General features: G+C 53.7%; 9 protein-coding genes across 9 annotated transcripts; 5 read left to right on the top strand and 4 right to left on the bottom strand.

Moving 5' to 3' along the window:
- Nucleotides 1-138: 138 nt before the first annotated feature.
- PG994_001239 (uncharacterized protein) lies at nucleotides 139-1,059 on the top strand (the record flags this gene model as incomplete). The annotated part of the gene is made up of 2 exons (XM_066852648.1): nucleotides 139-523; nucleotides 587-1,059. The coding sequence occupies 2 exons, from the start codon at nucleotides 139-141 to the stop codon at nucleotides 1,057-1,059; spliced, it is 858 nt and encodes a 285-aa protein (XP_066720789.1).
- A 123-nt stretch (nucleotides 1,060-1,182) lies between these two features.
- PG994_001238 (uncharacterized protein) lies at nucleotides 1,183-1,776 on the bottom strand (the record flags this gene model as incomplete). The annotated part of the gene is made up of 1 exon (XM_066852647.1): nucleotides 1,183-1,776. The coding sequence occupies one exon, from the start codon at nucleotides 1,774-1,776 to the stop codon at nucleotides 1,183-1,185; it is 594 nt and encodes a 197-aa protein (XP_066720788.1).
- A 1,808-nt stretch (nucleotides 1,777-3,584) lies between these two features.
- On the bottom strand, nucleotides 3,585-6,775 carry PG994_001237 (glycoside hydrolase family 31 protein; the record flags this gene model as incomplete). The annotated part of the gene is made up of 6 exons (XM_066852646.1): nucleotides 3,585-3,739; nucleotides 3,829-4,076; nucleotides 4,665-4,973; nucleotides 5,065-5,806; nucleotides 5,889-6,594; nucleotides 6,656-6,775. The coding sequence occupies 6 exons, from the start codon at nucleotides 6,773-6,775 to the stop codon at nucleotides 3,585-3,587; spliced, it is 2,280 nt and encodes a 759-aa protein (XP_066720787.1).
- A 1,991-nt stretch (nucleotides 6,776-8,766) lies between these two features.
- Nucleotides 8,767-9,369, top strand: PG994_001236 (uncharacterized protein; the record flags this gene model as incomplete). Its single annotated transcript, XM_066852645.1, has 1 exon — nucleotides 8,767-9,369. The coding sequence occupies one exon, from the start codon at nucleotides 8,767-8,769 to the stop codon at nucleotides 9,367-9,369; it is 603 nt and encodes a 200-aa protein (XP_066720786.1).
- A 1,579-nt stretch (nucleotides 9,370-10,948) lies between these two features.
- PG994_001235 (beta-tubulin family protein) lies at nucleotides 10,949-12,685 on the top strand (the record flags this gene model as incomplete). Its single annotated transcript, XM_066852644.1, has 6 exons — nucleotides 10,949-10,960; nucleotides 11,113-11,180; nucleotides 11,243-11,297; nucleotides 11,369-11,681; nucleotides 11,741-12,039; nucleotides 12,110-12,685. 6 exons carry the CDS (start codon nucleotides 10,949-10,951, stop codon nucleotides 12,683-12,685), a joined length of 1,323 nt encoding a protein of 440 aa, XP_066720785.1.
- Nucleotides 12,686-14,963: 2,278 nt separating this feature from the next.
- PG994_001234 (Maltose permease MAL31) lies at nucleotides 14,964-16,601 on the bottom strand (the record flags this gene model as incomplete). Its single annotated transcript, XM_066852643.1, has 1 exon — nucleotides 14,964-16,601. One exon carries the CDS (start codon nucleotides 16,599-16,601, stop codon nucleotides 14,964-14,966), a length of 1,638 nt encoding a protein of 545 aa, XP_066720784.1.
- A 620-nt stretch (nucleotides 16,602-17,221) lies between these two features.
- On the bottom strand, nucleotides 17,222-18,166 carry PG994_001233 (uncharacterized protein; the record flags this gene model as incomplete). The annotated part of the gene is made up of 1 exon (XM_066852642.1): nucleotides 17,222-18,166. The coding sequence occupies one exon, from the start codon at nucleotides 18,164-18,166 to the stop codon at nucleotides 17,222-17,224; it is 945 nt and encodes a 314-aa protein (XP_066720783.1).
- Nucleotides 18,167-19,237: 1,071 nt separating this feature from the next.
- On the top strand, nucleotides 19,238-19,816 carry PG994_001232 (uncharacterized protein; the record flags this gene model as incomplete). The annotated part of the gene is made up of 1 exon (XM_066852641.1): nucleotides 19,238-19,816. The coding sequence occupies one exon, from the start codon at nucleotides 19,238-19,240 to the stop codon at nucleotides 19,814-19,816; it is 579 nt and encodes a 192-aa protein (XP_066720782.1).
- A 3,802-nt stretch (nucleotides 19,817-23,618) lies between these two features.
- On the top strand, nucleotides 23,619-23,843 carry PG994_001231 (major facilitator superfamily domain-containing protein; the record flags this gene model as incomplete). The annotated part of the gene is made up of 1 exon (XM_066852640.1): nucleotides 23,619-23,843. One exon carries the CDS (start codon nucleotides 23,619-23,621, stop codon nucleotides 23,841-23,843), a length of 225 nt encoding a protein of 74 aa, XP_066720781.1.
- Between the last annotated feature and the right edge of the window lie 307 nt (nucleotides 23,844-24,150).

Raw genomic sequence — 24,150 nt, 5'->3', positions numbered from 1 at the left:
CCCCAATGTAGACGGGCATTTCCGGCATTGTATTATTACCCCAGATCGATGAGCACACCACTGATGGTGTGAAGAAAGGGGGAGAGAGTCGAGCAATGCAATTTGTCGCCCGAGTTATTAAAATTGCGGCGAGCCACCATGACTATTTCTCAGCCTACCGAACACGTCGTGCTCGCGGACTGCAAGAATGGCAACAACGTCTTGCAGTCGCAGATGGCTTACTTCAATGCGACGAGCCCGGAGAACAAACCGCAAGACACGGCAGTCGTCGGCACAACTGACGGCCAACTAGCAACGTGGTTCTGTGGTTCCGCGTCGGGCCAGTTCACCACGACAGGGGTGAAGTTCAACGCTACCTTGGGCGGCAAGCGCTCGGAAGGCGACTATGTCGGGAACGGGACGAACGGTTACGACTATGACAATGGAGGATTTCGTTGTTTTCAGCAGTACCAGAGAAACCTCTACAAACAAGGCCAATTCGCCTGTTCGGAGGTCGTCCGCTGCGACCATAACCCACCGCCTTGTACGTCCGAAAACAAGGCCCCTTTAACTACCTAGTGCCAAATAAATGCTAATGTCACGGCAGCTCCACTCCCTTCCATCTCGTGCTCGGCTGCATCGGACGACGGCGGTGACACAGCGGCCCCACACGGCCTCGCCCGCGATGCCCAGATCGGCATCGGCGTCGGCTGTGGCGTCGCCGGGCTTATTGCGTTGGCCGCCATCGCTCTCGTCTGGCGCCACTTCCGTAAGCGACGCCGGCTGGCTGCCGAGCTGCCTACTGAAGGGGGAGGAGTAGGAGGAGGAGGGGAATTCGCCGCCTACAACGGGCAGAACATGATGACATCTGATACCGCCAATACGAACTACTACTACTACCACCATCAACATCATCCTCAGGAGCTGGACGCGGCACATGCGCGAGTCGAGGCGGACACCTCATCGCCTTTGGGGGAGCTGCATGCTCCTGTCAATCACCAGCAGCATGAGATGGAAACGCCGGAGTCGCGACTCTACGCCCACTATGACGCGGAGGGAAACACACTTCCTAGAACCTGAAGCAGGGTTGACATGTAGTTTTCCTCGGACACTCATCTTGGAAGGTAGTTCCAAAGTTTGTTCAATTATATTGTGCAGCTCGATCATATGACCCCTAACTAAATTCGAAGCCCTCGGGAGCTACTAGTTGGAGTACTCCCACCTCCACCATCGCTGAAGCCCCGTATCTAGCACTACTGCATCACGGCAGGGGCCAGGGTGACACATCATGATAACTAATAACATCTTGTAAGCCGGTGTCGAAGCTGGTAGCTCGGATCGAAGCATCACTTTGCCATTCTCGAGGGGCATTCTTCTCATGCTGGGGTACGAAGAAGTTTCCACGAAATGGCAGAGCCTTTCGCGAGCCAAGGAACCTTCTTCTCTCTTGAGCGTGATGAATCTGCTGTTGCTGGGTTCGTCGGCCCCTTCCCGCCCCTTGAATTCACGGCGTGCCGCTCTGGCCAGCCGGAAGTCCCTCCACAAGGCCTTCAATCCCGAGATGGCTCGGCCTTCTTGCTTCTCCTCTGTTGCTTGCGCATCCTTAGCCGTGTGGTAGATGATGAAGATGCATTCCTCGTCGGCCGAGGAGATGACAAGGTTCGCCCGCTCCAAATCGGCCTGGGTGGGTTTGGGCTGGTTCTTGAAGAGTTCGACTTCGGCAGCTCTCCTGCCCGCGAAGGCTTTGTAGGCGGCCTCCATCTCCACTGGACTTGCGGACCAGTTGATCGGGCTCATCTTCACGTCGATGTAAGGAAAGTGCTGTGGTGGTGGTTGAGTGGCGTTGGTGTATCAGCGATAATGTATATTAGAGCGTGAGGTAGGTAGACTCGTAGACACCGGTAACGTTGTTAGCCTAGCAGATCAGGCTTAGGAAGGGGCACCAGAATTGAGAGCCAGGGATTTTATCTTCTTCCCCGTTTGCTTTCTCCGATGTGACGAGGAGAAAGTTTTTAGCATTCCCAAAACCTCATGAACTTTGTTTGATGTGGCTTACTCGGAACTTTCATTGAGCGATACCTGTTGGGTGAGGTGAAGAAGTGTATTGTCTGATCTCCTTGGCTATCCATCTCCTGAAGCCCGGATGAAGGCTGGGTCTTTATAGACCTAGTCAGAAGTGGACAGCGTGTCTATAGAAGGATCTAGATATATCTGGAGTCTGGTAGACTTGCAGAGAAGTGCGGAGAGATATCTCCCAACAATACCCTAATGAAATACCTAGACCCTGGATATTTAGCGCAAATGACATGTACACAGAGATCAACCGTTTCAAGTGGCCCTTGGTGCTGAGTTCCTTGGTGGAAACGCCGTCCCCGGCAATAATACATACACAGCATGCTCCCTTCAGCCTTCACCCTGACAAGCAAATGCCGCCAATTCGAGACTGAAATGGTAGGTACGACGTCAGATCCAGCATGACCAATTTGCTTAGCTGTCTGCCCGACACTTGCTCCCGAATCGTCCAACGATGCCATTACGACGCCCTAGACCAAGCCCCTAGAAATATCGGCTATCTGGACATCAAAAGGGCCAAGACCTGAGTGAGCTATTCACTGGGCTCTGGAGATGATGTTTGCCGCAACAGGGTTGAAGCGAGCCGAAGCGAAATGACGAAATAGCTTCAACGCAACGGATCGGAAAGAGGGCACACGAAGCCAGCGACACCGAAGTACTGTTCCAGGAGAGATCAGACAGAGCCTGAACACTGGGAACCGAAGCCGAGCGAGCCCGAGATAAACCTCCCTAGAAACCGCAATGGGGTACACTGATTCCGAGTGGAACATCTCCCTAGAAGCCGCCTTCGGCCAGGTTGGAACGAGAAAAGTCTGGCTTCGAACAGTATCACAGGTCGTTGCCATCAGTTGACACCAAGCACTCCAAGTGTATGTGATCCTTTGACCAGCAATCGCCGTATCCTGGGGTCGCTCAACATCATGCCCTGAATGTGGAAGGCGACGGCTCGGTCAGGCAAAACGGTGCGGCTCCGATGCGTCTTTGCCTCTCGTTGATCCAGTTGAGCCTTGGTTTACGTCGAGTCGAGGCACCCGAGACGAGCAGGGTCCCCGCGGACGGTCCGATGCTGCTATCCTCGCGCCTGAAGATGCTCAAGTTGCGATATTGTCCATCCCGAGTCCAGTGGCATGCTTTCACCGAAAGCTTGTGCAACATTCAAACTAATAGCGGTTCATCAGGCGCAAACTTGGCTGATGTGGCTCGCTTGATCATTGCTGACCTTTGGCGAACATCTCTCGCCCGTAATATGCGCTTCGCCTGTGTGAAGCTTCACCAACACAACGAGACTAACGTTTTGCGCGTGTGTCGCGAGATGCATAGCAAATGACGGTCGAATGAGCTGCCAACTTTTTTTGGGGGCTCTCCATGGGGAACTTTCCTTGAGGGACTCCTTCTCAAGAGCCTTTTTCGGATTCTCTATTTCTTTCTTTTTTTTTTTCTTCTTGTTTTCAATTTTGTTTTGATTTTCTCTTGTAATTGATGCTGTGTGTGGTGACAAAGGAAAACGGCGTCGGCCACATCAGTTGGTGAAATCAAATTCTTGAGTCTTCCTCTTGACGAGCGGCCTCCACGTAGTCGAGCGGAGTACCGGCAAGCTGCGTGGTTGTCTTCTCGCCACTGGCAGCAGCATCCTGCGGTGCGCCTCCGCCGGCGCCAGCGCCATTTGGCTGGTAGTCGGGAATGATGACTGGGCTGTCATCGGGTAACTGGCGGTAGGCAGGTGGACGGCATGATTGAGCGGTGTGATTTGAGAAAAGGTGGTCGAACATCACGTACATTTCCTGATGATGTTATTGATGTTCGGGGATACATAAGGAAGCTCCCGCCGCTTGGGTGGAGTCTGAAGGTTCTCGCGCAGTGCCGCGGCTTGCGAGCAGGAGGAAGGGGCCGAGGATCGAGGTGGCGATTCATCTAGGGTTACTGAGGAAGCTGCGTGGTCACTATAAATGTCGTTGTTTCGATGGACGGCGGCGCCTATTGGATAAGGGACTAGCCCATCTTCGGGGCCAATATTATCGGCATCGCTATAGAGAAGATATTCGTAATCGGCGCCAGGAGCCCAGCCTCTCAATGAGGATTCCTGCTTCACCATGAGTGGAACAACCACATTGCGATTGGCTCGACTGTTTTATTAGAGCTGATTATCTGAGTTCGATCGAAATCTGCCTTACAGCGTGACGACCAAAAGATAAGTGGCCGTTATTCCACATTAGACAAAATGTCTATAGAACCAATGAACATTTTACCCCTTACAATGCACCTCCAGTAAGCAAAAACCCTGCCATGGACATGTTGCCTCTCGGGATTATTCCGTCCTATTCCAGCCGTTATTCCTCGTTATCCCAGTGTCTCAAAGGAGATTGATTCACCGTTTATTCGAGGAAGTGCCTTTATTCCCTCCTGAGACATCCCGTTTATTCCAAAAGAGTAGTACTAACGCCGAGAGTCGGTAGCAAATACTACAAAATTATAAAGGGAACCATATCAGTGAAAAGAGGGTGGCTCACTATCCTATCTGACCATGATGCTATCAGGCTGCTCATCACACCCTTACAAAAACTGGCATGTAGTCTAACGGGCAATCTACTGCGATTTCTTGGCCACCCTCCCACGCTCCATCTCCCTGGGTCAGATTCCATTTGCTGCCGGCGCTGAGGCCTTCCGGACCCTTGGGCAGGTACACGGTCATCTTACGCTTACCCGGCTGCAGTACGGGACAGCACATGTATTTCCAGCCAAACATGTACTGCTGCTCGACCTCCCAGCACTTGGGGTCCGTCGGGAAGTCGTAGAATAAAGGGCGCATGATTGGAGCCCCTGTCTCGTGGGACTGCCTCATGAGAGACCGGGTATAGTCCCGCATGTCTTCCCGGATGTGCATATACTTCTTCAGGATGCCATATGCCTCGTCGCCGAAGGACCTGGAGGTTTCCGATAATAGATCATTAGCAATCACCTCCGCCGTAGGAAAGAGATAGGGAAAGGGTCAGGTCAATCATTATAGTCACCTACCATACTTCATTCGCTGCGCCGCTGCGACAGCCCGCCCCGCCCGTCGTGCCATGCTGCGGCTGCTGCGGCTCCCGGTCGCCGTGCAGGCGCATGACGGGGCAGAAGGCGCCCCACTGGAACCAGCGCACGAGCAGCTCCCGGAAGGCCGGGTCGGCGGGGTCGCCGCCGTGGAAGCCGCCGATGTCGGTGGTCCACCAGGGGATCCCCGCGAGGCCCATGTTCAGGCCCGCGGCCAGCTGGCTGCGGAAGCTGCCCCACGAGCTGGCGATGTCGCCCGACCAGACCAGCGCCGCGTACCGCTGCGAGCCCGCCCAGGCGCAGCGCAGCAGGTTGACGACCGCGGCCTGGCCCGCCGCCGTCTGGCCCTCGTGGAAGGCCCGCGCGTAGTCGCGCGGGTACACGTTGCCGACCGCCACGTTGGGCCCGGCGTGGTAGCGGTAGTTGTCGAAATCGTAGACGCTGTACTCGGGCTCGGCCTCGTCGAGCCAGAAGACGCGGATCCCCTTGTCGTGGTAGTTCTGCTTCGCCTTCCGCCACACGTAGTCGCGCGCCGCCGGGTTCGTGGCGTCGAAGTGCACCGTCTCGCCCTGGAAGTTCATGGCGGTCCGGATGCCGCGCTCGGCGCGGATCAGGTGGCCCTGCTCCACCATCTCTTCGTAGTTCTCGGACCGCTTGTCAACGGTGGGCCAGATGGAGACCATGAGCTCGATCTTGAGCTCTTTCAGCTCTTTGATCATGGCGTCTGTTGATTTCATTCACAGTCATGGTTAGTTAGCCCCGCGAATCCCACGTTTCGAACTAATACCAAGCGATGATGAACTTGCCAGGATCCGGCCAGTATGTAGGGTCGAAGTTCCACTCTCCCTGGAGCGGCCAGTGGAAAAAGTCAATAACGATCAAGTCGATCGGTAGGTTCCTCTTCCGGTACTCGCGCGCGACTCCCAAGAGTTCTTCCTGCGTCTGGTACCGGAGCTTGCACTGCCAGAACCCCAGACCGTACTCGGGCATCATGGGGACCTTGCCCGTGACGTCGGCATACGCCTCGACGATCTGGGCCGGCGTATCGCCGGCGACGACCCAGTAGTCGAGGACGGGCGAGGACGAGGCCTCGAAGCTCATGACGTTCTTGCCGAAGACGGCGCGGCCCACCGACGGGCAGTTCCACAGGAAGCCGTAGCCGCGCGACGACAGGGCGAAGGGCACACTGGCCTGCGAGTTGCGGTGCGCCAGCTCGAGGTCGCTGCCCTTGAGGTCGAGGTAGGGCTGCTGGTACTGGCCCATGCCGTAGATGCGCTCGCGCGGGTCGAGGCTCTCGAACCGGGACGTTACCTGGTAGTCCCCGCCCGTAATGGGCCGGAACTCGCGCGCCTCGACCTCGAGGGAGCTGCACTTGGGGTCGAGCAGGTCGCGCCGTGTGCGCCGATACTCTTCGAGTAGTACCGTGCCGCCGGCGTCGTGGACCGTCAGCTTGCCCAGCTTGCTGATCGTGGCCGTGATGTTGCCGTTGGTGATGGAGGCCGTCTTGTCCTGCTCGGAGATGGAGATGGAGGCTTTCGCGGCGGGCGGGGGTGAGGTCAAGGGCCCAGTCTACCAGGGGCATTTCTCCGGCCTTGGTGGCCCTGATGCGGAATGCGTTGGGCCCCCATGGTTCGATCCAGAGCTTCTCCGCGTCGTACCGAAATACAAGACGTCCGTCTTCCTCATAAAGCATCTTGACAAATCCAATATACGTGCTTAAAGATGGGGTAAGTCTCAGGAGGAAGTGTTTGTTTCAGAAGCCGGATTGCCAGTTGTTTGGAAAGCAGAAAATACACATCCAAATCCAATGTTGACCACATTGTTCAGGTTCATGGGGACAGCAATGAAGCAACGAACCCTCTCTCGGTATGCATTATCCCGCCAGCCCGCAGCCGCTGCATATCCCCGGCTGTCGGGGTAGAAGCAAAGCGAACGATCATGATTGGTGTACTACGATTGGAGAAATCCACGGTACCGGCCGGCGTAAAACTACGCATTTGTTGACACATCCCACGGGAGACCTGCGGCAACCCCGCTGGAGTAGAATGTCTTGGCAGCATAGGTCGACTGCCAATGGAACCTCAGGCAGCTTGTATGGTGTAATAGAGTTGTTTTAACAGGTAGGAATACCGGGCAGTATTGCCATCAGTCCAAGTGGGAGAAAAGGGACCAGAGGCGCTTTTGTTGCCCCTTACCAAGAATTGCTGTTACTAAGTGCTCTCAAGCAGAGAATAGCGCCAGCACGCTACGGCGAGAGTTGTCAAGGCTTTCTTTTGGACTTGGCAATAGAGATGGCTCAATCTCGTAACGTGCAGCTAGATCCCATGCCACCATAGGAATGCATATGAATAGCACTGGCCAACGGACACAGAAGCTTCACAAGATTCGTGCACTCGAAGTCGTCTGTGGTCGTATCAATGCGCAGTTGCGGGCTCTCGAACATGGATTCCAGGATGGAACACGGCTTCCAACCAATCAGACACTCTGCTACCGTGCCCTTCATAAAGTCATTGGTGTAGTTGTCCCCTAGTACGGGTAGGGTGTAGGGATCCGTGACGGATTGATCATCCCTTTCACGGCCGTGGGACACTCCCCATTTAACCACTGTATGTCATTTTCACTTGTGACCTCCTACCGTGGATGACACCTTACTGATTCTTCTACCCCTAAATCTATTTATATGCCCATTATGACATACCTTGGGAGTATCTGTCGACTGTATGCCATCCCTCAGGAGGAAAACATTGCGTGAGGACACATTGACGGCCATGGCATTCTCGTAAAATTACTGGCATGCCGTCGGACTTTTCATGATGTGGCTGTCTGAATGTGTATTTTGAAACAAAAAACCAGGTACATAGAGCAATTATAGCAATATAAGGTTATAAATTTGGGTAAGTGATGCAAAGACTGGCCTGAAGTTGGTGAGAGATATTACAATAGCCTAAGTCTACTATTTATATACTACCAAACGACTGCACATGACAGCGTGACGTACAAAAAGATTGAATTAAATGGTTTGCCGGCGGGTTTCCTAAGGTGCTCATCGTACTGCGCGATCTGAACCTCACAGGAGCGAAGAAGGTTCTATTAGCGGACTCGGTACCTTTTAGTTGCAGGAGAAGTGGTGAAGTGAATACTAGCGATGGCCAAGTATTGGATACTGTGCAATTACGTTTAAAGTGATTCGTGTATAAAAAGAAGGAGGCTTCTACAGAGTGGGAAAACGACTGAAGAGTGGCATGCTTCTATGATCAGGATGCTGTATAACACTCACTTGGATTAACAAAGCATAAAGAACATTGTTTATAGAAGAGTTAGCTTGCTCCGAGACCTTACAAAGACATTTCAACTAACACGATTTCTTTATGCTTTATATTTATCTCTTTATATAAACGATCAAGTAGTACCAGTGAATAGGATAGACCCTGAAGCCAAGGATATCGCATATCTCAGTTACAAACGTCCACAAACAACTTCTCTGATCATATCGATATTTGTTCACCCATTTCATCTACCATGTGCCAAACAATCGCCACCCACCACTACGCCTGCGGGCACGCAGTCCGGCAGTACTTCCCCAACGACTCGATCTGCCTGCCGGGCCCGGACCTCTGCGCCCGCGTGGGCCCGCTCCGTCGCCACCACTTCTACTGGAACCAGGCGAGCGAGTGACTGAGCGCCATGCACGAGACGAACCACCGGTACGGCCTCTGCACACTTTGTGCCGCCCACTGTTTCTGGCACAACAACAGCAGCGGGTATTACGACCCCTGGATCGTGTTCCTCAAGACTGACATCCTGGCCCACCAGTCCGGCTTCGCGGAGCACGAGGAACGCGTCCGCGCCGCCGAGGCCGCCGAGGAGGCTAATAACCTTGTCGGGGGTTGGTGCCCCAATCTGCTCTCCGCCGTCACGGAACAGCTCGATCGTCTTCTGTGGAACGCCCCAAAGGGCGTCCCACTGGAGGACCTGTCGCTGATCAACGACATTAGCAACGGCGACACGCCCTGGTGGTGCGATGGTGTGCTTAGGCACATGATTCTGCACGGCAACGCGTCGGGTGCGTCCATGTTGATGCACATCTTGCGCCACATCCAGTCGCTGCCGCTCGGCGGCCCCGCCGAGTGGCCCGGCCTGGTCTCGCGCGTCGCCCACGCTTGTGGCATGTGGCGCTGCTTTGCCCCGAAGCCCGAGCAGTTTGACGGCGTGGGGCGCGTCGCGCAGGAAACGGGCTACGGGATCGCCTTCGGCGAGGAGGAGAGGCGGGCGTGCCGCGACCGGTAGTCGATCCTTGAGCACCACCATAACGCGCGTGACATCGGAGGCGAGGTGCTGCACTGGCTGATGATGAGTGACTTGTGTCCTGCTCCCGTCAGCGACGACCTATGCCACCACCCGTCCGAGGCGGGGCCATCGGGGCCGGATTTGGCGACTACTCTAACAGTGGCCGACACGGAGGAGGGTGTTCAAGGAAACCCTCCGGAGGAGGTAAGTTGGTGATAGGGCATTGGTACGGTAAGTTGAAGGTAAATTAGTCCATTTTCGCGAGAAAGTTGTCGTATTTCCCGGGCTCAGCCCCCCAACCCCCAAGTTTCCCGATGAATGACAGCGTAACTCAGGCATAAATCGACATATGCAGTAGAATATACATCAAAGAACAATGTTACCAACCGCAGCAATCCCAAACAAATGTGCAAGCTGGCCGCAGCCAATACCGCCCGTGAATGTATGTAGGAGATGTAAGCATGCCAGCACCTGCAGCATGAATTGCCCAAGATAGTGCACACGTATCATAAAAGGTGTTCAGATCGAAGTAAACTTGAGATTGTTTCTTTATGAAAAGTGCGGCTAGTTATGGCGCAAGCCACGTGTGGTACAATAAAGGGAGATGATGGCTTCCTTAGTTGCAGAATCTCTCCCTAGGCACGTCAGGGATGGCTGAATATACGCAAGGGATGGGTGCTGAGAGATACCAAGTTACATTGAAGAGGTGACGCAGGTCCAGATAAATTGTCAAAATATTTGGATGGAATTGATCTGTCGGCATGGATGCGAATGTCAAGCCCGATGGTGCTGAGTTAGGTGTGCCACACATCCGGAGCGACTGTTGATAATGGGCACCACCTCATCCCATCTCACCGCAAGTTCGGTGCCTGGATGCAGGTGTGTAGCACCTCCCCGGTCGGTACATGTATGCAGCATTTGTTTACTTTTGTCGGACGCGCCTGTACCACATGAACCGGAATCAACGCCGGCTCTGCGACATGATCAATATCAATCCAGACCACCCAAGTTCTAGCGGGCCCAAGCCCTATTATAGCAGTACCTCAAGTCACTATTACCTCACAAGTCCTGACCAACCCTCCATGACCAGATGTTCCTGTCGTCGCTGGTGATTTCTTCCAAGTCTTCGTGATTGCCCGGTATGCAAGTATGGTATCAATAGGTAACATAAGCAACGTCGCCTTTTTGGGTTTAAACGGTTGCGGCACGAGGAAGTGGCAGGCTGCCAGTACAGCGCTCGGCTCGTGGTCGGAGCCAATCAAGGTGGGCATCACCCTACCTGAAGTGCTACTCAATTGATTGATGACCTGTTACGCCTAGCTGCAGAAGGTACTTGCAGTAGGCAACGAGAATTGAACATCCCTCAAATGTTGCACTAGTGCTTATCTGGCGACGGGACGGGATTCGAATTCCCTGCACAACCCCGGATTTCAATTTGATCCCTTCTCATGTTTTTTTTTTTTTTTTTTGCCAGCTCTTCTGTTTCTCGCCTACTTCCATCACGTCGAGCAGTCCTCCCTCTTAAGCAAGCGACCGAGTCAGCAGCCAAACAGCATCAGAATCAGCCAGCACCTACATCATGCGTGAAATCGTGAGTCTGCCGTGCAAGACGGCCAAGTCGGGGATTGGAGCTAACAGGAATCGATTGCTTAGGTACACCTCCAAACAGGCCAATGTGTAAGGACCCGTCAGACTCGGATTTCGACTTGAACTTCGAGCTGTTGCTGATTCGCGACCGAACAGGGCAACCAGATTGGTTCTGCCTTTTGGCAGAACATCTCCGCTGAGCATGGCCTAGACAGCGACGGCCAGTAAGTGTTCCTTCCCGACCAATTGTCGCGAGTGACGACGACACTTGCTGAAACCCATGCAGATACCAAGGAACCTCGGACTTGCAGCTCGACCGCATCAGCGTCTATTTCAACGAGGTACGCGCGATATGATATAGGATCGCAGGTCTCGCCTTTTTGGTTGGCTGCTAATGTCTGGTGGCAATCAGGCATCCAACGACAAATATGTGCCCCGCGCAGTCCTGATTGACCTGGAGCCGGGCACCATGGACGCCGTGCGCGCTGGTCCTTTCGGCAAAATGTTCCGCCCGGACAATTTCGTCTTCGGCCAGTCGGGCGCCGGCAACAACTGGGCCAAGGGTCATTACACCGAAGGCGCCGAGCTCGTGGACCAGGTGCTTGATGTCGTGCGCCGCGAAGCCGAAGGTTGCGATTGTCTGCAGGGCTTCCAGATCACCCACTCGCTCGGCGGTGGCACTGGTTCTGGCATGGGCACCTTGCTCATCTCCAAGATTCGCGAAGGTATGCTACGCTTCCTGAGTTTCCCGCACCAGGAAGAACCTAACTTACCTATTGCTTAGAATTTCCTGACCGCATGATGGCAACGTTCAGCGTGGTCCCGTCCCCCAAGGTGTCTGACACTGTCGTGGAGCCGTACAACGCTACGCTGTCGGTCCACCAGCTCGTCGAAAACTCGGACGCAACCTTCTGTATCGACAACGAGTCCCTTCATGACATCTGCCTGCGTACCTTGAAACTCTCTAACCCATCGTATGGCGATTACAACCATCTCGTGTCCGCCGTCATGTCCGGCATATCGACCTCGCTTCGCTTCCCTGGCCAGCTGAATTCGGATCTACGCAAGCTTGCCGTGAATATGGTAAGACATGCACCCAGCTCTTCACCAGTGGTCCAGAAGCCCGATTGGTACTAATGGTTCTGTCATCTAGGTCCCATTCCCTCGACTTCACTTCTTTATGGTCGGCTTTGCACCTCTCACGGGCCGTGGCGCCCATTCATTCCGGGCTGTTTCAGTACCCGACCTTACCCAACAGATGTTTGATCCGAAGAACATGATGACCGGTTCTGACTTCCGCAATGGTCGATACCTGACATGCTCCGTCATGTTCCGTGGAAATGTGGCGATGAAGACGGTTGAAGACCAGATGTTCGGCGTTCAGCAACGCAACTCGAATTACTTCGTCGAGTGGATCCCCAACAACGTCCAGACGTCGCTTTGCTCCATTCCCCCCAAGGGGCTGAAGATGGCGTCGACGTTCGTGGGCAACTCTACCTCTATTCAGGAGATCTTCAAGCGTGTTGGGGAGCAGTTCAGTGCCATGTTCCGCCGCAAAGCCTTCCTTCATTGGTACACGGGCGAGGGAATGGATGAGATGGAGTTCACCGAGGCTGAGTCGAACATGAACGACCTGATTGCCGAGTACCAGCAGTACCAGGACGCGACCATTGACGACGAAAACGATGAGGAGTACGGTGAAGAAGAGCCCCTTGATGAGGCTGAATGAGATGGGCAGTTGGCATTTGGTGGACTCTGTCTACCTTCTCCACCAACCAGAGTTCTGATCTTGGTCTCTGCGATCTCAGTATCCTTCGTTCACTCGCTAATTACATGTTACTTCTTGCTAAAGAGTACTATATGAATATAATGTCATAAGACAAATGGCGCGCAACAATGACGTGACGACTGACCTGTTCTGCTAACGATGTGGCGCTACTACTGTATGGTATCGTAGGTAAGAGCAAGAAGAAGCTTGCCAATTCATGCCCGGCTTTCTCCACCGCCTAAACGGGTAACACTTCACATTCAAAGAGATTTCCAGGAAATGCAGCTAATCGGATCTGTGAACCCGAGACACGGACGCATGCCGCCAGAAAAGCAAGATCGGTTGGCGCAGGTTGTTAGGTGTGAGGCAGTGATGCTGATCGATATTAGGGTATATACGGAGTACAGACAAGTCAAAACAAGGTCCAGCAAGCTCCAACTTCCAACTGGGTCGTTCAGTGCCATCGGGTACGATGAATTCAAGGCAGCAGCTTGCAGGACAGTGGCGGAAAGTTGATTTGGCCGGTTGGCCGGACAATGCCGCTCTTGTATCACGAAGTCGGCATCGGGGTGCTATTCCAGACCGAATATGCAGTACTTATGCATGATCCCAATGAAACCTGCATACCACCCTCGCTACTGAAACTTCGGTACACACAGGACGGTTCGGATCTGGAGACAGCCCAGGTTTCTCCCGGGAACCGAAGTCTCTCTGATGAACGATTTTGGCCCTGGATCAAATGTATCAACACTTAGCTTAGCCAGGGTCCATCTACCTGGTGGGCTTTGAGCGACTGGGATTCTTGGTGCTTACTTTGGTTAGAGCAATGCATTATACTGGTCCAGTCAGACGGTAAACACCAGTGAGAAAGAAGAAAAAGGTCGGAAGGGGGCGGTGAGAGACAGTCTTGGAGAACACAAAGATAATTTGACACAAAACCTGGCTCAAACAGGTATTGCAGTTCTGGTTTAGAACTCCAAGTGCCTTGTTCTGATTGTTCTCGCATCTCACACAAAAATGCTCGACTGTTACTTATTCACAGCGATGAAATCTGAATATGGGAAGAGTCTCTTCACAAAGTAGAAAAGGGGGAGCATGTAGGGCCTTCGGCATAGCATTGGTATCCACTTACTCTAGCTGCTGGTAAGAATCTCACAATGTAGCTTAAGTCATCCAACAGTCAGCTAACCTATAGTTATCAAGTATTGAAATACCACTGCTTTGTCCATGGCTTAAGGTATACCAGTAGCTAGGCTTGTCGATTTGACCTGGTTGGCAGATTACCCTTCTACTCGTACGTCCGCCTAACACACCCTTTTATCACTCAGTCAGTCATGAATTGCCAGTTCCCAATTTTGAGGGCGTTGTGCATCAACTATGGCCGACGTCGAAATTGCCCCACAACAAGGAAGCCTCGGAGTTAGTTATAAGAGGGAATAAGGTGATCGCTGAGTATTCAAGCTGGCCGGCGGCAGCGTGCTCGGAGATATTCAGGCTCATTTGGTTTAACGGTAAAGCTTCTTTATTCTAAGTACTGAGTACTTATTAGTAGTAAAGCGGATACAGGTTCGAATCCTGTACTGAGCATATCTGGTCTCTTCTTTTTTGTCTGTACTTTTTGCAACTCATAGTATGGTTGCCTTTCCATGGACACCTCCGCTTCTGGCAGGCACGAAAGTTTTGAATACTATGCAGTAATGGCCCACGGGTGACCGCATTATAGCTATAACTCAGGTTCTTGGACATCTTTTAGGGGGTTTAAACTTTGCTCATTCCTAGGGGGTAAGACTACTCCCAGTACTGCACTTAAGTATACAGTGTAGCTAATGACCATTATCCCAGGGCAATAATAACCAGAAAGGCTATCGCCACGCCTCAACCCTAGCATGTGAGCTTTTATCTATACTGAGGGCTCTGAATTACTCATCTGCTAGCTCGATAGATGGGTAGCTGGGTGGTGAAGCTTGTTGCCGTTCCAAAGCGAATAATGGTGAGGCTGTCTACTTACAGCGCAAGCAGTACAAACGAAGCTTCTTGATCATTTCGCAATTCCATCTTTACATAAAACTCGAGGAATTACTCAGGAGCGTACGTGGCTGTAAGCTCAGAAGATGCTGTACCAAGTGGTCACTGGATAATCTGAGCCCCTGAGCCCCTTATGGGAAATAGCTAACTCCATCACCAGCTGTGAACCACCCTGCTCCTATATACCAGTTCGAGACTTGTGCTTTCTCCGCCCTCACTTGGCCTTTCTCAAAGCCCCATCCCCCTCCGCATACGCATCCACCCTGTATCCAGCGAAATCCCGGGTCCGCACCCCGCGCGCAAACAGGACATCCAGCTCCTCGAACGTCTTGCCCCGCATCTCGGGCAGGCGGAAATAGGTCCAGACGAAGAACAAGAACGCCATGCCGCCCCAGAAGAAGCCCGTCTTGCCCTTCCAGTCGCCCGCCGTCGGGTTCAGCATGTAGGGGTTGACGACGTTGCAGACGATCTGGGCGGCGTAGTAGACGATGCGGCTGAGGCAGACGCTCTTGGTGCGCAGCCGGATCGACGAGGTCTCGCCGATGATGGCGTAGCAGATGGGCCCCACGGTCAGGTAGTAGACGAAGAGCCACAGCAGCATCATGGTGGCCTGCGCATAGTTGCCCGCGGCCGAGCCGGCGCCCGTGCCCACGCTGATGAAGCCCACAACCATCAGGATCGCCGTCAGCAGGCCGAGGCCCCAGAGGTACAGCGTGCGCCGGCCGAAGTGCTGCATTAGCCACCACACGACAATGGTGCCGAGCGCCGCGAGGCCCAGACCGCCGCACGACATCTGGAACGATATGGTGCTCGGCAGGCCCGCCTGCACGAAGAAGTAGGTCGGCGTCCCGCCCATGGATGACCCGCAGAAGGGCTGCGCGGCGAAGACCATGCACGCGATCTCGGTGCGGCGGCGGTCGATGCCGCGGAAGCAGTCCAGGTACGAGGTGCCCTCGCCGACGCGCTTCTCGAGCTCGTTGGTGTGGATCATCATGGCCACGGCCTCACGCGCGCTCGTCTTGGTTCTCGTGCGCCCCGCCGAGCCGAGGCGGACGAGGCTCTCCTCGGCAAGGTCCGGGCGATTGATGCGGACGTAGTACCAGGGAGACTCGGGCGCGAACCAGTGGATGGCGAACAGGGGAATGGGCCAGGCCCACTGGATGGCGAAGGGGGTTCTATAAGCCCATTCCGTCGGGTTCTCAGAGAAGCCCGCCTGGACGCCCGCGGAGATGAGCTGGCCGAAGGCCCAGCAGAGGTTTACGTAGACGGTCAGGTGGCCGCGCAGGGCCATGGGGCAGATCTCGGAAGCATAGGCGGTCGCCATGGTGGCAAAGACGCCCCAGGGGACCCCGCACAGGAACTCGCCCACCAGCAGCATGGGCAGGTTAACAGCAAAGAAGGGGATGAAGATGAAAGTCGTGATGAGACACAGCGACGCGAGTAGGACCTTGCGATAGCCGAACTTGTGGGTGAAGTAGCCGTTCGCGAACGCGCCGACCATAGTTCCGACGCTGACGGCGTTGGACAGGCCGTTCTGCCACGACGCGGTGATTTGGTACTTGCCGGTGCCGGGGTCATATACGCCGAAATGCTCGGAGAAGGCCGGCTGTGCGAAGAAGGAGCTCATCAATACAAGGTCGTATCCCTCCATGATTATGGAGGTCGAGAGCAAGGCCGACCAGAGAACGGCCCTTGGGTACTGCCGCAGAGCGTCTCGCAGTGTTAGACTATGTTCCTCGCTGTTGGCCTGCTTGGCCAGATCCAGTGTCTTCTCCGGTGTAGCGAAGCTATGCGGCAGCGCATTTTCGAGAATATCTGCCGCTTCTGCGGTACCATGTTTTTCAGTTGTCATCCTAACGGCTCTGTTGAAGCGTCTCTTGCTTACACCACGGGGGCGACATGATGTGAGGGGCAACCATACTTGGTGCCGGGCAGTCAAGGACTTATACGACTGACAAGTACGCCCGGATTCTCGCTAATCCGGATTCGTTCAGCTTTAACACGCCATGTCTATGAGCACCAGGATCTGAGTGCTCACAGCGGGTAGTAGTACCCCATGGGGAATTGACAGGGACTGATTCTGGGGGTGGCATGGACCGAGAACTACCCCACCTGTCAAAATGCCCCCTCAAGTCCTTCCCCCCCCCTCATGCTCCGCATCTTCACTGGCAAGTGTCTGTTATGTAGGATGATGCATAGCACCCAAGGTGACATTGTATAACTCGGGATCTGTAGCTCGTCAGGCTCGAGGATCTTTACCATAGAGAATGAATTGACGTGGACTTGCAGTACGTTTTGTACCTAACCTTGCTCGACTGGCTTTCCCTAATTGGCAACTAGGTGTAAACCAATTCAACCATTTTGGGTCCCGAATTGACAAAATTACATTCAGTATGTGAAATTCCACTGGCATCCAGATAGGTAGCCGCGGATCTTCTCGATGTTGGTATTGGCGACGTCTCCTGAACGCCTTCACTCTTGGGTGTCTCCCAGAGATTTAACATAGAGGAAGTCGGTTAGATCCCGGAGCATTTCTTTCGAGTACCAGTGACCAAGGTCTTCGTACTCCCCCCATGTCACCTGAAGTCCCAATTTGGTTAGGGTATTCCTTGTCATTCTGCCTAACACAACACCAACTTTGTCATCCAGAACGCCATGTCCAAGGAATACAGGAGTCATATCCGGCCCAATTTGCTTTCGTGTGATACGATTGCCGCATTCTTGGTCGATTTGTTCTCTCAGCCAAGTTACGGCTTCGTCGATTGGGCGCTCCGGAACGATTGCCTCATCCTGGGACTCGTCTTCTTCGTCTTCATCACGCTGAAACGGGTCGAAAGCATCGGCACCCTTCTCCTCCGTTCCCGCCTGGATGAGGCCACTCAGTCGATATGCGTACGGGAGCCACCCGCACATGCCCACAAAAGCGCCCAGAGGATCACCATCCCAGAGCAATAGGGCGATGAGCGAGGCGGCGCAGCCCTGACTGAGACCACCGAGGAAGATGTTCTTGACACCCCCCGGGACCGACTCGATCTCGGCCCGCAAGAGCTGATGCAGGTATGCGGTGGTCTCGCGGAGGCCCGGATTCTGGAGCTCCTCGCGCTTTATGGTCGGCGGGTCCAGGTCCCAATTGTCGAACCACTGATGCGTGAGTGTACGCTTGTAGACGGCGGCCCGACGCCGGGGAGCAGACGGGAAGACAAATCGGGCATGTGGGAAAGCGGTTGCTAGTGATTGGACACCAGGCGGAGGAGACCTTTTTGACGAAGGTGACGATGATACTTTGAGGGAAAGGGGCGTGTCTAGAAGGGGTGGTCCAAATAGGCTGGCCGATGAGCCGCGCCCATGGAGGATAATGAAGGTCTGTTGGTGGGGCAGTGACAGTGGAGGGACGATGAGCGGCTCTGGATAATCCATTTTGAGAAGTTGCCTAAGATGAATAGATCGAAGAGTCAAGTGCCTTGTAGTCGGTGTTACGGACGGCCACCCGATGCCGTTAAAGAGAGACCAACCTCAAGAACCGCTTGCTGCAAGCTGCACCCCTTTCATATGGCGGCTTCGGAGATGACGCGAAAGATGTTCCTGTCGCGCGAATGCTCTGCCGTACTCGCGGCATTGCCATATTTTTCAGTTCAGAGGGAGAGGATCACGCGGCGACAGTAAAAAGTACGCGGTAATGAAGCCCAGTTCGAACTTGGCTCAGCTCATGTTGACCATGGACTCCATTGATAGATACGATTTGTTCTCTAATAAGCCACTCGGCGCTCTTGCCCTTCCCCGCGCCACAGTTGGAAGTGGGTGCTGGTGGACTGGTGGTTGGTGGGTGTGGCCCGAACTAACTAATGGGGAATGGATGGGGCCTTGATTGCCTTGGTTTTGAGCTTCAATTTTCAGCACTGCCTGATTGCGATTGCGCGTGCGAGATCAACCATAAACCCGAGACCAAATTGATGCCGAGGGCTCCTATTTGCAACTCGTCCGCTCAATAAATTTGACGCTTCTTTCCATCGTGACTTCCGTGGAAAACTGTGATGAGATGACGTATCCTGGGCTGCCAGATTCTAGCAAGCGCGGTGAGTTTGCATACATACCTCTATGCAGCCCATCAATCTCCCGTCCGTCCAAGGCAGACAAAACATTCGACTGACCCTAATCGCATAGACAAACGATAGCCTTGCCTAAGCGTCCAGAACCACTTTCAAGAGTATCAACTGTGCTGATGTCCAGAGACATGTCTGACAGTGAACGTACGGGCGCGACTTCTGCCCTTTGTCATCCCGAGTACGCACCTTCTCAAGCACATCAGTCACATGACGAACATGCCTGGAGGTAGGTCAACAATTCATGGCATTGGCTTCCAGTCGCTAAGATAAGTAGGCACACATCCCCGGTGTCGATGGCGGCCCTACACGCCTGAGTGCCTCTTCTCGGGCAGTGGGCGTCTACGCCTGCCCGGAGTGCGGTGAAAAGTTGACTCGCCTGGACTCTATGGCCCGTCATCGGAGATCAAGGCATCGTATCGGTAGACAATATTATTGTCGCCACCCGCAATGCAAAGGCAAGAGTCGAAGTTTCGGCCGCTTCGACAACTTCAAGCGTCACATGGAGACTTCCCATTCAATCCTGGTCTCGCCTGGCAGTGCCAACGAAGATGATGGCGATGATGACGCCGGCCACGACCGCGAGAGCACACAGCGCTCATTCCCTCCTCCGTCACCGTCAAGCAATGCCCTGCCAGTCGCTCGGCCGAAAACAGATAGCCAGATGCCCCTCATGCCGGCACCATTAGATCAACACTCGCCATTGCGCCAGCCCAAGGCAACATCCGCCAATAACGGCAAACCGCTCATCGGAAAGCCCAATATCCTGCCGGACCTTCGGTGTACAGACCGAGAAGATCTTGAGTCCCTTGAAAAGCATGAACTTATCCGCAGGCTTCGCTCAAAGCTCATGGAATTTGAGCAGCTTCAACATCAATGTCATGTTTTGACCCTCGAGAGGGATGAGTATGCCGAGGCTTACAGGATGTCGGAGAACAGCCGGAACCAGGGCGGCGAGCTGGAATGAAGTCGCCCGCCAATCTGCCCGCTCATTTGAGCTTGCTTGCAACTCCAGCCATGATGATGTTCAAGTACCCTACCTGTTCGATTATCGGAACCCCATCAGCCGCATCTAGTCCGATGCCAGGCTTCTCTGCTGGCTCTGTACGCCATCTCGCTGGGAGGTTGCTCCCTGCTGAAGAAGACGGCAATTTCCAAAACGATGCAAGTTATTGATCGCTAGATGGCTATGGTGCGATCCAAGCTTGCCACCGAATTGCCGTGACTTCGGGATGTTCCTCCCGAAGTTGATGAATAGATCAGCAATTAGCATAGGGACCGGACCCTTCGTTCGTCCATGACACCAATGGGCAGTAGCCCCAACGCCAACCGCTCTAGAGCAACATATCTCTTTGACGAAAACCACCAAGATGATACGGCAAATAGGGCAATTCCATCTTGGAGTTGGATGCCTGGTTATTGCTGTGCGGCCGCAAGAAGTTCTGTCAACGAATGTGTATAGCTGTCTATCTGATCTCGACCCCATCGAGTAAGTCATGTCGTTCGGGTAGTGTGAATCATACGACTCAGTTGCTCGCCATACTTCAGCAGGCAAAGAAAATGCGTGAGGTTTGATGGAATCCGACAGTGCATACAACCGTCGCTAACGGGCATTACTGTCGCGTGTGCGAATAGCAAGTTCTGCAGTACTCCGGCTATGGATATTCATCACTGCCCGATACTTGCAGTTCCCAAGGGCCCCCACGTATGGTTGCGGGCTATTCACCCAGATTACTTGGCCAGGTCTTCGTCCCAATAGTTCACGAGAGGCCGGAAGCTCAAGTTGGGCCCCTCGTGGTCCGCTATGAAATAGTCGTAGAGTTGTGAAGTCGAAATACCACAGCGTCTTAGCTACCGCCGGGTTGATCTCGAGTCGAATTCAAATGCTTATCCTTAGGTGTTCCAATGTTTGCCGCCGGAATGAGGGCGCGTCAGACACGTGCGGAGTTGCCACATGATGATGTAATAATATTCACCCTGGACGGCTGTCAAGGTGTTGAAACCCAATCAATTCGGGGCCTTACCGAACAACAGGGCCTGGGTTTTGAACGAAGGCCAGGCGAATGTACAAAACTGATGAATAGTACGTCACCGTTTGATCGGAGCGTGAGCCTACCATCCTTGAGGTGATCTAGGTATGCCAGGAGAGAAATATACCCTTTTATGGCATGCTAACCGGCGTATCCGTTCGTGAGTCGGCCCGGCAAAGGGATCGGATAATTACGGCCTGAGCAGATTAAGAACTAAGATGTGGCTAATAACGGCGGGAAGCTACTATGTAACAGGCACTGATAATTAGTTAACGATTATTACTCCGGGTGTGATAATATCATACTAATATTATAATAAAGCACGCGATATTTCAGGTTTTATTGTCATCGTAGCCAAGTTGTGGGACATCTTCGGTCGAAAGCCCATCCACGTGTTGTCCATCCTTATGTTCACCATTTTCTCGAGTGGGTGTACAGGAGCTGAGACTATGACACAATTGTGAGCTACCTACGTCGCAATGTCTCCCAGTGTCTCTTGTTCTAAAGTTCTCGACATGACGCATTGGGCCAATATTTATTCCTACCCATATCATGAAGTGCTGTCTTGCGTGTCTCTCAGGATATAAGTGGCGGTGGCAGTTACGCGCTCGTCGTCATCGTTACCATTGAGATGATACCCCCTGAAGAGGATACGCTACTCAAATGATAGACATGGCCATCTCGGTCACGACCTGGAAATGAAATTTCCCATTCCATGTCCCAGTTGGCGTCATGAGTCTGGCATGGCAAGCGTAGGAGTCCCTGCTGACTTTCCCTGTCATCTGAGCAAAGGACCAGCAGGTCACCCACCAACCGACGGGGTTTCGCACCAACTCGCCCGGTCCCTGGAGAGATTAGATATTCCTGGCTGTGTGCTTCTTCTGGGAATCATGACCATTGTCGTCGCTTTCCAGTAAGCCGGGCCGCGGGTTTCCATGGGGTTTTGTCTACCCCAGTACCCTTTTGGTACGTCACTTTTCTCCTATGGGTTGTTCTCGTAGTTTGGGGAGCGCCGTGTGCCGCTTCCGGACACCGCCCAGGGACTTAATCATATTGCCGCAAATCGAGGCGTAGTCGCTTATGAGAGGCGCTAATACGTCTGTGGCAAGTAGCATTATCCTCAAAGAAGGACCGTTGACGGGGAACGAACTTCCAGATACCTCGGAGGTTCCAGCTGGTAAGCTGGTCGCGTAGCCTCGGTGCTGGTGTTCACGCATAGCTTGGGGTCAACAGCTGACATGATGAGGGGCGGCCATTAGGCTTACAGTCAGCTATGCGGATGGAATGGTCGATAATAAGGAGTTCAGGTCGTAGGTATTTCACGATAAGCAGCGCATACACCTGCCGCTTAGGGCAGGTTCGTGGATACCTGTGGGCAATGCAAAGCGGTCTGAAGATGGCTTGGATATAAATAAATGTTGCCTCGATTGAAGGCAGATCATTGGCCTCAGTACCATTGCCACTGTCCAAGGCCGACAGAAGTCATCCCTCATCCTTCAATCCGCACTGCGGTGTATGGAGTCGCAGTTTACAAGTACTTGGCTGGTGGTAAACCCATTCTGCAGCAACAGATAAAGCGAATCAATCATTTCTTGTATCCTTGCGTCATTCACATTTGAATTAGTGAGAGCAGCCCCATCTCCAAAGATGGTGGCAAGTTTCATGAGTTGTGCGCTGCAACGTCGGACACATTGGGGGGATTGGGGTAATTGACAAGTCTAGACCACGTCAAGGATAGATCGTCGCCCGAAACCTGGAGGAGAGTGTGATTCTGGATGGAAGGAGCACCCAAAGACATGCGGGGTAATTGTAAGCACGTTCTTGGCGACCGCGAACGGCTCTCGAAGACGGAAGAAAGCCCGCAGCCGGTGGCCCGGATCCGAAATGGCCTATCAGAAAGAAGCCTATCGTAACATCGAGTAGGTACTGAAATCTAATAAGAGGGTTCCAGCCTGATATCTATTGCCTTGTCTAGGTGCCAAGGCACGAACCCACAGACAAGGATGCTTTATTGTTATTGCCAACGGTCGGGCGGGCGAGTGCAGCATGTTTGCTTTGCTTTGTCGTGGGCCGTGGCAGAGAATCTATTTATGGCCTTGCTCTTATGATTTTCACCATCCCCCGAGACGGTCAGCGACAGGAATTGATTAACCCCCTCGTCGGAAAGCAAGGAGAGGAGGGAGACATGCCGTTATCTCACGGCTAACCAAGGAGGCGAGCGCAGTTTTTTGATTAGTGAAAGGAAAATGCTGAGGATCCAACATCATCATCCATCATCATGGGTATTTGCAAGTCTGTGCACTGCGCAAGACACCCCATGACTTGGCATCTGGGGTTAGGGGGCCTTGGCTGCTCCGCTGACTCCGCCATAGCTGCTAGGGATAAATTCATATCCTCGCCGCGGATGTCATATCCAATCGGCCTGCCCACCACGTCTGTGGGCATCCGCTCTTCATGGTTCGCGGAAGGATTGGATCAAGGATGGTGACAAGGGATGACCGGCTTGAAATTGGGCCGTCGACGAGTGTGTCCCATCTTGAGTGAATAGGTATAAAGGGGAGATGGTCACCCCCGCGAACCCCGGAGTCTGCCCTCGTGGTACTGCTAGCCAGTGTGCTTCCTTCTTCTCCCCCTCTTCAACCCGCTCCCAGACCACTTCGAGCTTGCTCCCTGTTCCCTCGAGGCTTCCGTACATTGTCTTAGTCTGGCCCACCACGAAGTGTGACCAAGGGTGCGACAATGGCGGCCCCTGTGCCATTCCAAAGACCGCACCACGGTGTTCCGGTCGACGAGAAGAAGGACCATGGCTTCGACCTCGAGGCCGCAAGTCTGTCGGAGGGCAAGCCCGCGGCCAATGCTCTGCACGTCGAACGGGCGGCGCTTCTCGCGAACCTGCCGGATCCCGATGCGGACAAGACGCCCGAGGAGAGAGCAGCTATCGTAGAGAACCCATACTCCAAGTGAGCAAGCTCAACATGCTAACCCAAATCGCAGGACCGTAAGCTGATGTGGAAGGTGGACGTGGCCCTAATCCCTTGGCTAAGTCTTTGTTAGTCTACCCTACCCTCAATCCCCTCTCAGACCTTACACGCCGAGTTGTTTTTACTGACAAACCCAAATTCCTGGCTCACAGTGTACCTCATGTCCTTCCTGGACCGCACCAACATCGGCAACGCGCGCCTTGCGGGCATGGAGGACGACCTGGGCATGCAAGGCCAGAACTACAACATGACCCTGACCATCTTTTTCATCAGCTACGCGGCGGCCGAGC

The sequence above is a fragment of the Apiospora phragmitis genome (assembly GCF_038363925.1).
Source record: "Apiospora phragmitis strain CBS 135458 chromosome Unknown utg000002l:1.0-5516284.0:1.0-5523493.0, whole genome shotgun sequence".
Classification (NCBI taxonomy): Eukaryota; Fungi; Ascomycota; class Sordariomycetes; order Amphisphaeriales; family Apiosporaceae; genus Apiospora; species Apiospora phragmitis.
Note: the sequence above shows the minus strand (reverse complement) of the source record. Positions and strands in the feature narration are given on the sequence as shown.